Genomic DNA, 13,659 nt, shown 5'->3' on the forward strand with positions numbered 1-13,659 from the left:
AAGCAGAGATAAGGGCTCCCAAAGGCATAAATTCCTCTGCATTCATCTAGCTCAGGTGACAACAAGTACAATCAAGAATAAGAATGATTTTATCTTAATATGTATACAGATCTTAGACCTAGTTCATTTTGGTTAAAGAATCTTAAATTGATGAAGTGAGCTTAGATGAATCCCTTAATGTCCTTGCTTTCTAAAGAACTACTGGGACACCTATGTTAAAACACAAGGTTGCTGTTTTAACTTTCCTTGGAAAGCATGTAATGTTGTTACAGTAAGTAATTTGAACAAAGACCTGATTTGTCCTCTCCCGACTTCTGAGATTGATGGATTTACATATACTCGCACTCTTACTGTCATTTATTAAAATCATGAATTTTTGTTCCTTTCATTCCCTTTAATTCTTGGACTAAGGTCCACATTCTTGTTGTCATATCATCTTGTCCTCATATTAAGCAAACTCTTCCAGTACACTTCTTATATTTAGCCTGTACCTACCCCCCACTCAGAATTCTTATTGGAAAGGTTCACGCACCTTGTCATAGCTATTTGAAAGATGATATGAGTGATTGATTTGAGTTACTTAGGTATCATTTTCAGTGCCAAAAATCTCACCATCCATAGTTTGACTAGCTGGAACTTGTACAGTAGCTGCATATTTCTAAGATCCTCGTTGCCTATTGCACCTAGTCTGTTTGACTTGTAAGCCTAAAATGATTATAATGCAAAACAGATAGCCAATATGCTATTTATGTTAAGTGAAGGAACAACATAAATATTATAGACTAAGAACATGATTCTTGCACGCGCTCTGTTGCCATAGAACACTCTTACTTCTTGTGTCTCTCTTTTTATGTATCTTTCATTTAGGCTACCGAGGACAGAAAGGAGAAAGAGGGGAGCCTGGAATTGGGCTTCCAGGGAGCCCGGGTCTTCCTGGGACTTCAGGTAATAGTGATATTATCTTCACAACACAAGCAAGCCTCTAAAAACAGGAACCACACCTTCTCGCCTGTGGCCCATATATGTTGCTACAGGTGAAGTTGAATGACCCATGTTGGTTGGAGTGAGGGAGGAAGAGCCATAAGTGATCTGCATTCTGATGGGGGTCTTTTATTTCATTAGCTCCGGGTTTGCCAGGCTCACCAGGTGCCCCAGGTCCCCAGGGCCCCCCAGGACCTAGTGGAAGATGTAATCCAGAAGATTGCTTCTATCCTGTGTCTCATGCCCGTCAGCGGACAGGTGGGAAATAAACACACCTGAGGAAGACTTGGCATTGGAGCTATCGTAATACTATCAAACCCTCATGATATATGGGTGGCTTTTTTTATTTGTTTTTGGTAGGCCAGACATTAAAAACAATCGGAATCCTATTCTTATAGTAATTGGGATATCAGCATTTTTAGCTTTTCCCAAATTCATTCCATATGTTTTGCTTCACCACTGCTATGATTTTCATTCAGGATCTTCTATGAAAAACACAAGCAAATCTTGTCATTAGTTCTTCTTCTAGATGAAATTACATCTTATGATTTAGTAGGCTGATGGTGATGTACATTTTCTAGTCTCATCAACTTGTATTTGGCCTTTGATTTCTGAATTTTAAAGTTTCAGACTTAAAGTTTTCTTGGGGCTTACATTTACCATCATTGCTAAAGATTTCAACTTTTTTGACATACTGCATTGCTTCTGCTCAATGTTTTTTGACTACGTTTTGTAGCCAAAGAATACTTGTACCACCTTATATCCATCCTGCTTATGTGGAGAAATAGGTAGGCGATAAGAGCTTCACTTCATAACTCATTTTGGAAGAAACCCAGGAGGCTATTTTATCAGGGAGCCCAAAACCTACCATAGCCAACTACTGAAATGATTTTGTTAATTCTGTATAATGAGCTCAGTTCAAAGCAATCACCACTGGCATGAATACGTACTGCATGAAAAGAGGGGAACAAAGTCCAATTGTACAAGAGTTCCACAAGAAAAGCCCAACACTGCAGTCTCTTCACTGAGTTTCTCATTTGGGAAACAAAAGGCTGTTTTCCCTAAGAGGTGTTTGATGGTGAAGGCATCAAGCTGTCTTTGGTACCTTTGAAGCTAAATGGCCTAGCAAGGTCTTTGGGCCCTTGTATCCATTATCGGTTCCAACCGGATCATTCTCAGATTTTAAGACAAGAACTGGCCATCAGAACAAAGGACGGGATTTGTGGCACTTGGGAAAGAAACCCCTTGGCCTAGAGGATGATTGTGTGGTGTCTGCAGATGTGTATTGAGGAGGTGACGCCCAGAAACTCTTATGGAGAAACTGTTCTCCAGAGGCTGCGGAAAGAGGTACAGGGCGGCAAAGGAAAGCCATGGGACCGGATATGCAAGTAGCACTCAGACCAAAGACTTAGCAGTAACTTCAGGGGAAACAACAGGCACTGTAAAGACCATGTCCTCTGACAGGGAATGACGGTACAGTGATCACCAACCCAGATACTTACTGAATGCTATTTTTATTGCCTAGCTGTCCATTATTTTGAGAGGCTGAAGACAACTGATTTTCTAAAACATTGGACATGAGGATGTTGCCGAAATCTAAGTAGTGGGTCCCACAGATGCTGTGAGCAGGATGCCCAGAGTCCTCCTGCCACAGAAATGGGGCCCCATCTCTTCAAACAGCAGTGCAGATTCCAGTTTGGCTAAAACAGGCTAGAATGGTTGCTTTTACGTGTTAATTGAAAAATGAATTTAGAAAGGTGAGCCCACTGAAATTGGAAAAACCTGTGAACGGGGTTGTGTAGGGAGGCTTTTGTTCAAATGCACCCATGATTTGAACTGGTTTTCCTTATAGATGAACGAACCGCCGGTCAGGCCCTGTCTACATGGCTGTGCGTACATACAGCCTTCTAGCTATTTCGTATCGAATTATGTTGTATATTTAAATCCCAAGTTTGTTTCTTTTATTCTCTGAGGTTATTTTATTTATTTCAAATGCTTTTGACTTTAAATTGATTTTCTTCTTCATTTTCTTTCCTGTGCAATACCTACAATGGTGCTGTGTTTTAGACTTACACAATTGGAATATACATTTGCATTTTCTTAGTAAAATGATACTTTATCCCTCCAAAAAATGTATACAGATCCAAAATCTGGTGCTATGTGTATATCTTGAGCTTTTAATTTGTTGAACTTTAATTTTTTGAATTTTCTAAAAGCTTACAACTCCTCTGCCGCTCCTTAATGTACTTGAATTTGTCATGAAGCTACACATTTTATATGTTTTCAAGGATTATTTTTTCACATTGATTAATAGGTTGTTTATCCTTTTGCCTCTTTGCTAATCCAGAAGTACTTATTTTAGTGTTTTCATGTCTTCATGAACTTTTTTTTGCTGATGGTGATCAATGTATTTTTCTTTGTTTTCTTTGAGTCTAACATATGCGTATAAAGACTCAGTTCATTTTCTTGTTTTATAAATTCTGTTCATTTTTATTCCACAGAATATGTCATGCATCCTTTCTTACAAATTGTATATTTAGGAACCTTTCTTTCTTTAAGTTCCGTTAATGCTGAGCTGGTTTATTCCTGTTTCAAGAATTTGGATTTATTCAGGTGATTTAAGGGGTATGGGGAATGTCATGTCATATGATGCATATTACAAAGTGGAGTTCATTGATTCAAGCCCATTTTTTTTTTATAACTGCTGCATGACTTAATCTACCTTTGGCATAAGTAGAGAAATGAGACTGTGTCCACATGGAACGAGCCCCTCTCACCCTACCGTATCATTTACCTGCCAACGCTTGTTCTTGTCTCACATGATCTGCAACCAAGAGTGACGAGAATGGCTGGGCCCAGCTAATACACCAAATGAAGTGGACATATGGCAATTGCCTAATTCCCTTAATATTAATAAAGTGGGTAATTAAGGCCTCAAAGTAGGGTGGGAAATTTTCCCCTAAATAACTTGGTGGTTGCAAACTCTCTTACATCATTATATTCCATTCCAAAGCATTTGTTATTTGTTTACTTTCAGAAGATGTCAGTAGAGTCCACAGCAGGGAAGAAGAATTACCAGATGTCCTGAATTAGCTCTTGTTTAGACTCCAGAGTAATTATAGGTCATGATGACAGTTAGTAATTAAAACTGGGTTTGCTCTATATAAGTATGTTTGGATTCCAGTGTAACATTTTATACCAAGATCAGTTAACACTTTCAGATAGAAATCTTTCTATGCAAAGAACAAGATATGATTTCAATTAATATTCATAGCCTTTGGAATCTAAAGAAAAAGGAAGGATGATTCATGAGTGTGTTCATTGTTCCTTCCTATTGAGGACATTAACTATTTTTTACTAACCATAAGAGAAACACAGCCAGTCTTAACCTTTGAAATCTTTCACCATGTGATCACAGTAATTTAATGACTTTAACCCCATATGCTTATTTCTCTATTTCATGACGTTGTTGAAATACAATTTTTGTCACTTATTGTAGAGATTAAGTAATTAAGATATGTTGTAAAAATGTCATTTGATGTTTGGATTATAAAATATTTTTTTATGAATATGTTTTAGGAGTTAAATAAGATTTAGCTTTTCTGCAGTCTTTCTCATCTGTTGAAAACCTGTGATATACCTCCTTTTGTCCACAAGATGGTGTTTAAAGCAGTTTGAATCAGAAGAACTGAACAGACTTGCAGAAATACAAGGCTAGAAACAGTTTAGTGGACAACTAAATCAGACCCTTGCCTTTGCACTTGATTTTTTTTTACTTTTGTAAATAATTTCTTATTAATTTGTGTTTTGTTCATTTGTTTTGTTAATTTATATTCTTCCTCATTTTAAGTATCTTTATGAAGAAGGCACAATAACTTTTGACTCCTTGGCTATTTAGATTTTGTTTCTTAAGTGGATTTATATACCTGGTTAACTTGCAACTTTACTATTTGTAACTTTAGTTTGTATTCTACCCTCATATTTTAGTGATTAACATGAAAACACCTAAATACCCATCCTACTTTTTAGATAGAATACTCTCTTTTGACAGAAGTAAAAAGCATTTAGCTTATCACGAGAAGTAGACCATTTATAAACTTACACAACGTCTGAATCTCCTTATCACTCAAGGTACTTAACATTTTTTAATTTAACAATTAGAGTTGTATAATGTTTATATTTTTCTAGAAATATATCCCTATTTACAAAAGATAAGGAATGCTATTTTTCAAATTACCATTTTAATTTTCCTAAACACTAGTAATAATACCCTGAGACTGAGAATTTCTAGGTTAAATTATGTGCTCAAGTTTTTTCAGTGAATTCTCAGAATATTTTGTAGATTAGTTCATTGCTTTTGTTCTTAATTTTTTTTTCCACATTGCCTGTGCTCACCGTCTTAAGACACACAAGTGTTTATTGTTCTCGCTTCCCAATGTGCTTTTTTAGTACTTTTGTGTTAAGGGATATACTCCCTCCCCTTACCTCTATTATACCTTTTCCTCTCACAGAGACTACCCAGGCTTCTAAGAGGAGGAAATGAGGAAAAGAATTGAATTTGTATCTTTTATGCCTTGGTACTTCTAAGTGACTTAGCCCATTGAATTCATTTACTAGTTGGCTGGCAGTGGGAGCATTAATTATTTTTTTTTAATTACCAACAGACTCAGGAAACAAGACACATGGATGTCTTCAGTTTTACTGCGTGCTGTAGCTGGAGCTATAATCAAACATTTTACTCGACAAAATCATGCCAGACTAACTGGTCAGTTTAAACTGAGTGAAGAACCAGTTGAGCACCAAAAAAACTCACTCAGACAAGCAGACCCAGAACAGCAAAAATTTACCTCATAGATAGGTCAGTTTTATAAAACCAAAGCTAAGTCTAAGAAAATTAAATGGAAAAACTTTCATGTTCAGATAATAGAAGACTGAGTGATACATGGTACAACTCAAGGAGTTAGCTACTTGCTTCATGAATTTGTCAAAAGTGAATTCTAATAAAGTAGGAGATTTCATTACACTTATGGGGTAGTTCAAGGAGAATTAAGTTTATCAGACGGGTGTGTGCCATTTGACCATAATAAGCTTATGGGTGTAAAGATGCTAATTAACTTACAATTTTTTTATTTTTCATTTTGCTGTATTATTTAAAGTATATTTTAGGGATAAATATTTTTCAATGTATTAATTGTATTTAAATTCAGATTGTCTTATGGCATATTTTATAACTATTTATTTTTAAAATACTATTTAGGGTATATTTGTTCCCCATTTTGTTCTCTAGCTTGCCTCATCCAACTATTTAAGATTTCATTTGACATATTCAAGTTAAGTGGAATGGCACCAGTTTCATTCCAAATCCCACTTGGATATAATGCTTTGAGGCCTTGATTCCTATATGTTCATGATACGTAATGAGCTTTTCGCTTATCTTAGCAATAAACGATTTGACCCTAAATCAGGGAATTCTAAGGTGCAGTTATTAACATCATTTCTACTCTTCCCCACTTCTTGTGGCTGAAGCTCCATACCTCAGCTCCATTCTGCTAGGTCTCAACCACATGGATGCCCCCAAAAAGCACTTACATACCAAGTGTGAGCCACACAGATGTCCAGGGAACCTGTAATTGAACTATTGCAGGGCTCATGTTTATACCATGGTAGAAATTATGCTTTTGTTTGTCATAAGAATCAGTGCTTAGCTCACAATAATTAAGTTTATTACCCATCTCCCTGGCAGCTCATAAAAAGCCTGGTCTAATGATTGCGAATAAGAATAATAAGCAGAAACAAGTCAGAGAGCAATCCGTCCTTTGCAGCTTTTGTCCCACAAAGTGATCTTCTCACTAAAATCACTTAAGACTCATTGATATAGAGGGGTCTGAGCAAGATAAGAAATATCACAGTTAACTTTTATGACAAATATAAGCTCTTACATCATTAGTGATAAGGCAATAGGCAATAAGTTAAATACATAGCATGTTTCCTTAACAGAGATTAATCACATCAAAATATGCCAGTGGATTTTTATGTTTGCTTAGACTGGAAAATGATTTACATAGTTCTTAACTATTCTGGCCTTCAGGTCTCCTTATGACGTAATAAATTAACCCGGTGCTCTCTAAGGAATATTCTTAAGTCTTTTCACATACACATTTTCAACCTGGAGGACAAAGACAAATTCAAATAAATGTTGAAAAGAAAGGTAGTTTCTTGAACCCAATTGCCCTCATTTGTTCTCTCTCTCTCTAGCTATTTTTAGAAAACTTAAGAGTAAGATGTAAAAGCATGTTAAGGAGAAAGTTAGCATGGGTTGCCATTTATTAAGACTAAAAATATGATCAGTGTCCTCTTTCTGATGTCTGGATCTAACAAATATGTTACACTTCCCCTAGTTAATCATTTAAAGAGCATTTGAGCATGTGTATTTATAGTCATACATTACAATGGATAACCAATTTTGATTTAATATTTACTGAATTATATGCATTTAATACTGTCATGTCCCAGATCATAAGCTCACTAAAAAAGATGAAGTACACAATTGAAAAGCATTTGTTTTACTCAGTGAAACAAAAGGACTCGACCTATATTACTGAGCACAAATATTCTTTATTAAAGATATTTAAAACCATTTATGTCCATTGCAAAATTTGTAAATGGCAAAATCACTAGTTCGCTTATTTTTTCTTATTAGTACATTTTCACTCTTTTTGTCAGTACTAACAGAAAAAAAAGCAATTCTCTTGGTATTTGGTATAATTTTATGTATTTTTAGTGATCTTCTCCCTATTTTGGTTTATTTTAAAATTCAGGGATATTATATGTCAGAAACTGTCATAGCCAAAAAATCAAATAATAGTCAGAGGTGATCTTCAAAACTAGGGATCTATATTAGCTTATTTCAGGTGGCAAATAAATCAGATCTTACTAATGATGTTTAAGCATAGCAATATTCGTTTAGACAGATTGACATATAAAGTGCCTATAATCGAATCAATCACATAACTCATATGACTACTCATTCATATTCTTCTGCTACTCAGAAGTCACTTATCCCAAACCATGCCAGTGAATTTATGTGCTCAGTCAACCTGGAAAGTGATTTCCATAGTTCTTAACCAACCTGTCAGGTATTGGGGATGAAAATCATATCGTAATGCCATAGAAGCACTGACTAGAATTAAATCAGAAATCATTTGCCCTTGAGTAACATGCCAGTTTGCAACCAACCTTAATTATTCACAGACTCTTCTCTCGGTGAGTGCTCTAGGTGACAGTTCACCCAACTTTTAAAAATATCTCAAAGAGGCTTGGAAATTTCTATTTTGCTAGAGAGAGCTATTTGGCTTAATTAAATATTTATCAACTCTAACTTTCATAGAAAGAATTTGCTGGATGCTTTTCTTTGCAATTTCTCAGACAAGTATTTACTGCTTCTGTAAACTATTTCACTTAACTGAATTTACAATGGATTGTTCCCACCATTTGGAATGTGCTAGTTTTGCATAATCTATTTGTTAAGTGGTTGTTTCCAGTATCGCTTGTGGTATCTGTGGAGCTTGTTGTACAGCCTTTTATAAATCAAGTTTGTAAAACAGTTGAATGATCTGCTCTTTGAAATTTTATTTTTTAAAAATTTTCTTATGAATACAATATTATAGAACCGAGAAACATATTTATTTGGTTATCTAATTTTTCTTTTGTTGTATTTAATTACATCACTCTGGTTAAAATAAAACAATCTTTGTGAAAAGACAAGGCAACTTCTTTGCATTTATTTGATTAGATGTTGCAGTACCTCAAAAGGTTTGCCATTTATATAAAGATGATTTTAAGTAATTATAACAGATATCTCTATTTCCAAAAATTATTTATTCCACAGGAAGGAAAAACATCCTTCTCAGTGTGTAAATGGCACTGATTTATGTAGCCAAGTTGGAATCATTCTCCTTAAGCAATGCATGCTCAAGGCACAGAACTAGGTGCTGTAAGCAGATTTAAAGAAATCCAAATACAGGAGGGGAACGCCTGGCTGGTTCAGATGGAGGAGCATGCAACTCTTGATCTCGGGGTTGTAAGTTCAAGCCTGATGATGGGTGTAGAAATTACTTAAATAAATAAATAAATCTTAAATAAAACATAAATCCAAATACAGATTACATAATGATTGATTTGGCCAAACAAATAGGGCTAATATTTTTGAATATATAACAAGTACACGTGAGAAAAATTGATATCAAAGATCCTGTTAGGGCTTATGCCCCCATGACTTGAGAAAATTGAATTCCATAAACTAACTGAAGATATTGACTGTTTCGAGCACTGCGCTATGCCCCGGGGAGAAGTTACTCACATGCACTGTGACATAAAATTAATATAGTAAGTCTGATCAATAGTTTATAGAAATGTCTATAAAACAGCTAGTCAATGTGACCACGTAAATATAGTAATAAAGTGCTTGAGTGGTCAGGCAATACCTATCTTATTGATAAGAATTTGGTGCTTTAGCTGAGCTGTGATTATAAAATGTCTAAGAAAAGTGGTGGAACAGAAGTCATTTTTGCAGCAGTGAAGTTATGAATAGGAGGGAGCTAACAAACCATTGAAATGAAAGCAGTGGTTCCTAACCTAGAAACCAAGTGCTTAAGTGGTCTATGAAGTCTCTGAAATAGTCTACAAACATATTTGCACATATGCACTCGTGTGTTTTTCTGGGATGATGGCCCCATAGCTTTCATTAGAATTTCAAAAAAGGTCCTTGAAGCTCTCCCCCATGCTACACACATACATACAAAGAACTGTGGCAGGGTAATGACCCCTAGGGAACAGGAAGGGCTTAATGTCTCTACAGAAACAAAGCACTAATATTATAAACATGCCTATAGAAATACCAGGAATTTAATATTTTTCATTGTACCTAAATAAGTTCAGTGACTTCTTTTCATTGAACATGATTATAAGAAAACATGCAAGAGCTTAAGAAACCATATTTATTTTTTGGTACAACCAGAGATGTTACCTCAAACCTTGAAAATAAATAATCTTATCAATAAAACTTACGAATGGCAGGATATTAAAATTCCTTCTTTGCTTTCACATAGAAGAGCTCAAAAATTAATGGGTTTGGGATACAGTACAGTTTAACAAAAATCCAGGCTGCCTACGAAAACCAGCAAGTGATGTACGGAAATTGTTGCATGGGGCAGAGCACATTCTTGCTGCTCCCAAGAGGACACATTGATGGGAATTTTAAGCACCAATTCTACTGACTGCAGTGAGGTTTCTTCAGAACTAGTCTGCTAATCCTCTGTATAGCTGAAATGATAATCTGAGAACAACATCTAAATGAAAAATGAAAATAACTACTACAACTGAGGTAAACCAAACAGTTGTTTTTGTTTATTGGCACAGTGGCCCATGATAGATCACATACATATAGCACACTAAAGTTCAAGATCCTGGGAATGGGATTATAAATTTATTTAAAGGGAGGGTTTTAGGTTTTCTGATTTTTTTTGTATCCGATGACTCTGCTGTCTCCTCTCCAAGAAAAAAGAAAGGATTTATTGAATAGCACCATTGTTTTAAATCTGTCAAATAAGACTTATGTAATAACTTTGAAGGTAATGCATTGTTGTCTTTTGCCTCAGCTTCGGTGGTGTTTCCCCTCCAAGCCCCTTTGCCAGGCATTGTTTATGCAGACAGCCACGCAGCACTAAGCTTTTCACTGATCAGGCCCTTTGCTAAATGCTCGTTGACCAGCCTGCATGGTGCAGGAGGCTGGCTCACAAAAACCAGGAGGCCCAGGAGGTCCCGGGGGGCCGGGTACACCAGGAATTCCTGCCACCCCAGGGGGGCCTCGCTCGCCATCCCGGCCATTCCTCCCATAGCTGGCAGGACCTGGTTCACCTGAAACACACAAATGATTGCACATGTAAACAGGAGAGCCCCAATGGCTGCAAACTAACAGATGGCACTGGACCCCCTCCCCTAGCCAGCAGTGTGCACCTAGGAGCTTAATAAGTGCTTTTGGAAATGATGAAGACATGATGTCATGTTAAAATTCTTTCACTGAACTTGGGTTTCTTAGAAATTAAAAGAGGAAGGAGACCTCAGCATCTCTAACCCACATTTCCAAAGTTCAGTAGAGCTGAACTACCCAGTATGGTAGCATCTAGATGCTTTGAAAACTCAGTGTAAAACTTTAATATGTTTAATTAATAATGTTGATTGTTATTACATGACATGATATATTTTGCAATGATAATATCTTGGACACAATTGGCTAAATAAACTGTATTATGAAAATTAATCTCACCTGATTCTTATGACTTTGTTACTGTGGCTACTAGCAGATTTAAAATTATGTACACAACTCTCATTGTGGCTCACATTATATTTTTCCAGTGGCATCATCCCTACTAAGTGATCAATCTCCAGACAGTGAGTAGAAGTATAGGTCAGGGGTTAGAACAGGATTTAGAGGCAGAAAGATAGCCTTAAGTTCTTGCTCTGCCATTTGTGAATGGGGTGACATTAGCAAGTCACTAACCTCTTAGTTTCTTCATCTACAAGATAGGATGATGCTTCCTTAAAACTAAATTCCAATGCCTGAAAGCATCTGATACATAGAGGCTATTATTATGTTCATGAGGATATCACTGATTGATGTCTTTTAGAAGCATGTGCAGGGCACCTACAAAGTTCCCAGATGTTTTCCCATCAGGGGCTAACCCCTACATGAACTTTATCATGGCCTAAGTTCCTCAGGAGCATTTTTTCCCTTTGTCACATTCAAAGGTTGTTTGATCACCTTGTGTGGCATGTTCTCTGAGGCATGGCACCCAATACAGAGGGGAGTTTCTGCTGAATGTTTACCCACCCCATCACATCAGCAGTGCTCTCATACTCTTAGCACAAAGGCGGTGGTAAGAAATCTGTGTAAGACAAATTGTATACGCCATGATGATAGAGTTCTATAGAGCTCCTCTTACCTCAGCCATTCAGCCAAGATGGTGAGCATGTTCAATTACACATTTGCTTAGGTTAAGGCAGTTTCCTTCTTTCTCAGTGGTTTTAGTTCTCTTTTTCTATTTTAGTGGTCTTATTAATATATGTCTTGTATTGGTCTTATTATAGTGATCTGGTCTTATTAAGTGTTCTTATTACATATATCTCACATACTTTTAGAAAGAAGGTAGATATCTTATTTTACATATAAGATCTCATTCTTCCTGTGATATTTACAATTAGATCTACACAAAGCAAAATTATAGGACAACACTTTTTATTTTTATTTTTTTAGATTTTTTTAAGTAATCTTTACAAACAATGTAGGGCCCGAACTTACAACCCTGAAATCAATAGTCATACACTCAACCAACTGAGCCATCCAGGTGCCCCAGGACAAAACATTATTAAGAGAATAATTATCTTTGATTCTATCCATCTCCAGGCTGTAGATAAACAGAGATGTAAGTAATTTCCCTTAATTTATCCCATAAGCTTCCATTTGACTATATTCAGTTGTAATGAAGCAGATGATTACGTTTCCCTCTAAAGACAAGGCCCCTGAGAACATTTTTCTCTAATCAACAGCACCTATAAATACGGCTTTAGCAGGGCCTGTTCAGGTCTCATGACACAGGTGGCTGCTCAACATTGTTCTTTTGAGCTTTAAAAGGCCAGACAGACGTGCATAAAAAGGGTAATTCTCATACGCCTTATCATGGAGACATACCAGGTCGGCCTTAACAAAATCAAATCAAGATTAAGAGGAGAAAATGCCCAAAGGAGAGGTCACAAACCAAAAGACCACAGGAGGAGCAAAACAGGTAATACAGATCAGGTGGGCAAACATGGGATCGCCCAAAATGAGCCAACCCCTGTTTTTGTAAACAGTCCTGTTAGAACAGAGCCATAGTCATCTGTTTTCTATTGCCTCTGGCTGCTCTTACACTACCAAGGGCAGAGCTGTAGGGCTGCCACAGAGACCACATGGCCCACAAATCCCAAAAATCTGGCCCTTTACAAAAAAAGTTTGCTGACCTTTAAGGTAGTAAAGAAATGGTCCTAGATTAAGAAACACCCTGCTGGGGCGCCTTGGTGGCTCAGTTCTTGGTTTCTGCTCAGTTCATGATCTCATGGTTCGTGGGTTCAAGCCCCGCATGGGCTCTGAGCTGTCAGTGTGGAGCCTGCTTGAGATTCTCTCTCTCTGCCCCTCCCACACACTCTCTCTCTCAAAATAAATAAACTAAAAAAACAAAAACAAAAAAACAACACCCTGCTGTCTTTAGGAGAAGACATAACACAAATGTAATGAAAACTGGTGACCGCTATTCCACATCAGTTTTAGGGAGGCAACAGGGAGGACTGCGGCCTGTTGTGAATGGCCCCCGCAGTTTGCTCCAGCCAACAGCTGCCCTAAGGGAAGGTGGGCCAGCAGAACCTCTGATCATTGTCAAGGGAAGCTAGAGGCTGAGTTTTTTAATAAACACCTCTCAATTTCTAAATATTAGCAACTAATCCAAATTTTTAACATTTGTAGAGCCAGACTCCTGCCTAAAATCTTAAATTTAAGGGGATTTATTCTCTACTATTCAACCATATCAGAAAGCAGAAGGAAAGCTTTTTTTAGATTTTCATATTATACTTCCCCATTTCTACACATCG

The 13,659-nt window shown here is 36.7% G+C and overlaps 2 protein-coding genes across 9 annotated transcripts in view; one reads left to right on the forward strand and one right to left on the reverse strand.

Moving 5' to 3' along the window:
- Nucleotides 1-13,659, forward strand: part of COL19A1 (collagen type XIX alpha 1 chain) — a 394,980-nt gene that overhangs the window by 335,357 nt on the left and 45,964 nt on the right. For 4 of the 8 annotated variants that reach the window (XM_042986625.1, XM_042986628.1, XM_042986626.1 and 1 more), the window contains exons 51-52: nt 868-945; nt 1,123-1,239. In XM_042986625.1, coding sequence (XP_042842559.1) covers nt 868-945; nt 1,123-1,239 — 195 coding nt within the window. Of the gene's footprint in view, nt 1-867; nt 946-1,122; nt 1,342-13,659 lie in introns of those variants that run through there. The other 4 variants (XM_042986624.1, XM_042986623.1, XM_042986630.1 and 1 more) reach the window with 2 other exon arrangements.
- COL9A1 (collagen type IX alpha 1 chain) overlaps nt 10,061-13,659 on the reverse strand; it is an 87,785-nt gene continuing 84,186 nt past the window's right edge. The window contains exon 38 of the mRNA XM_042986631.1: nt 10,061-10,896. Coding sequence (XP_042842565.1) covers nt 10,712-10,896 — 185 coding nt within the window. The 3' untranslated portion in view covers nt 10,061-10,711. The remainder of the gene's footprint in view (nt 10,897-13,659) is intronic.

The sequence above is a fragment of the Panthera tigris genome, chromosome B2 (assembly GCF_018350195.1).
Source record: "Panthera tigris isolate Pti1 chromosome B2, P.tigris_Pti1_mat1.1, whole genome shotgun sequence".
Classification (NCBI taxonomy): domain Eukaryota; kingdom Metazoa; phylum Chordata; class Mammalia; order Carnivora; family Felidae; genus Panthera; species Panthera tigris.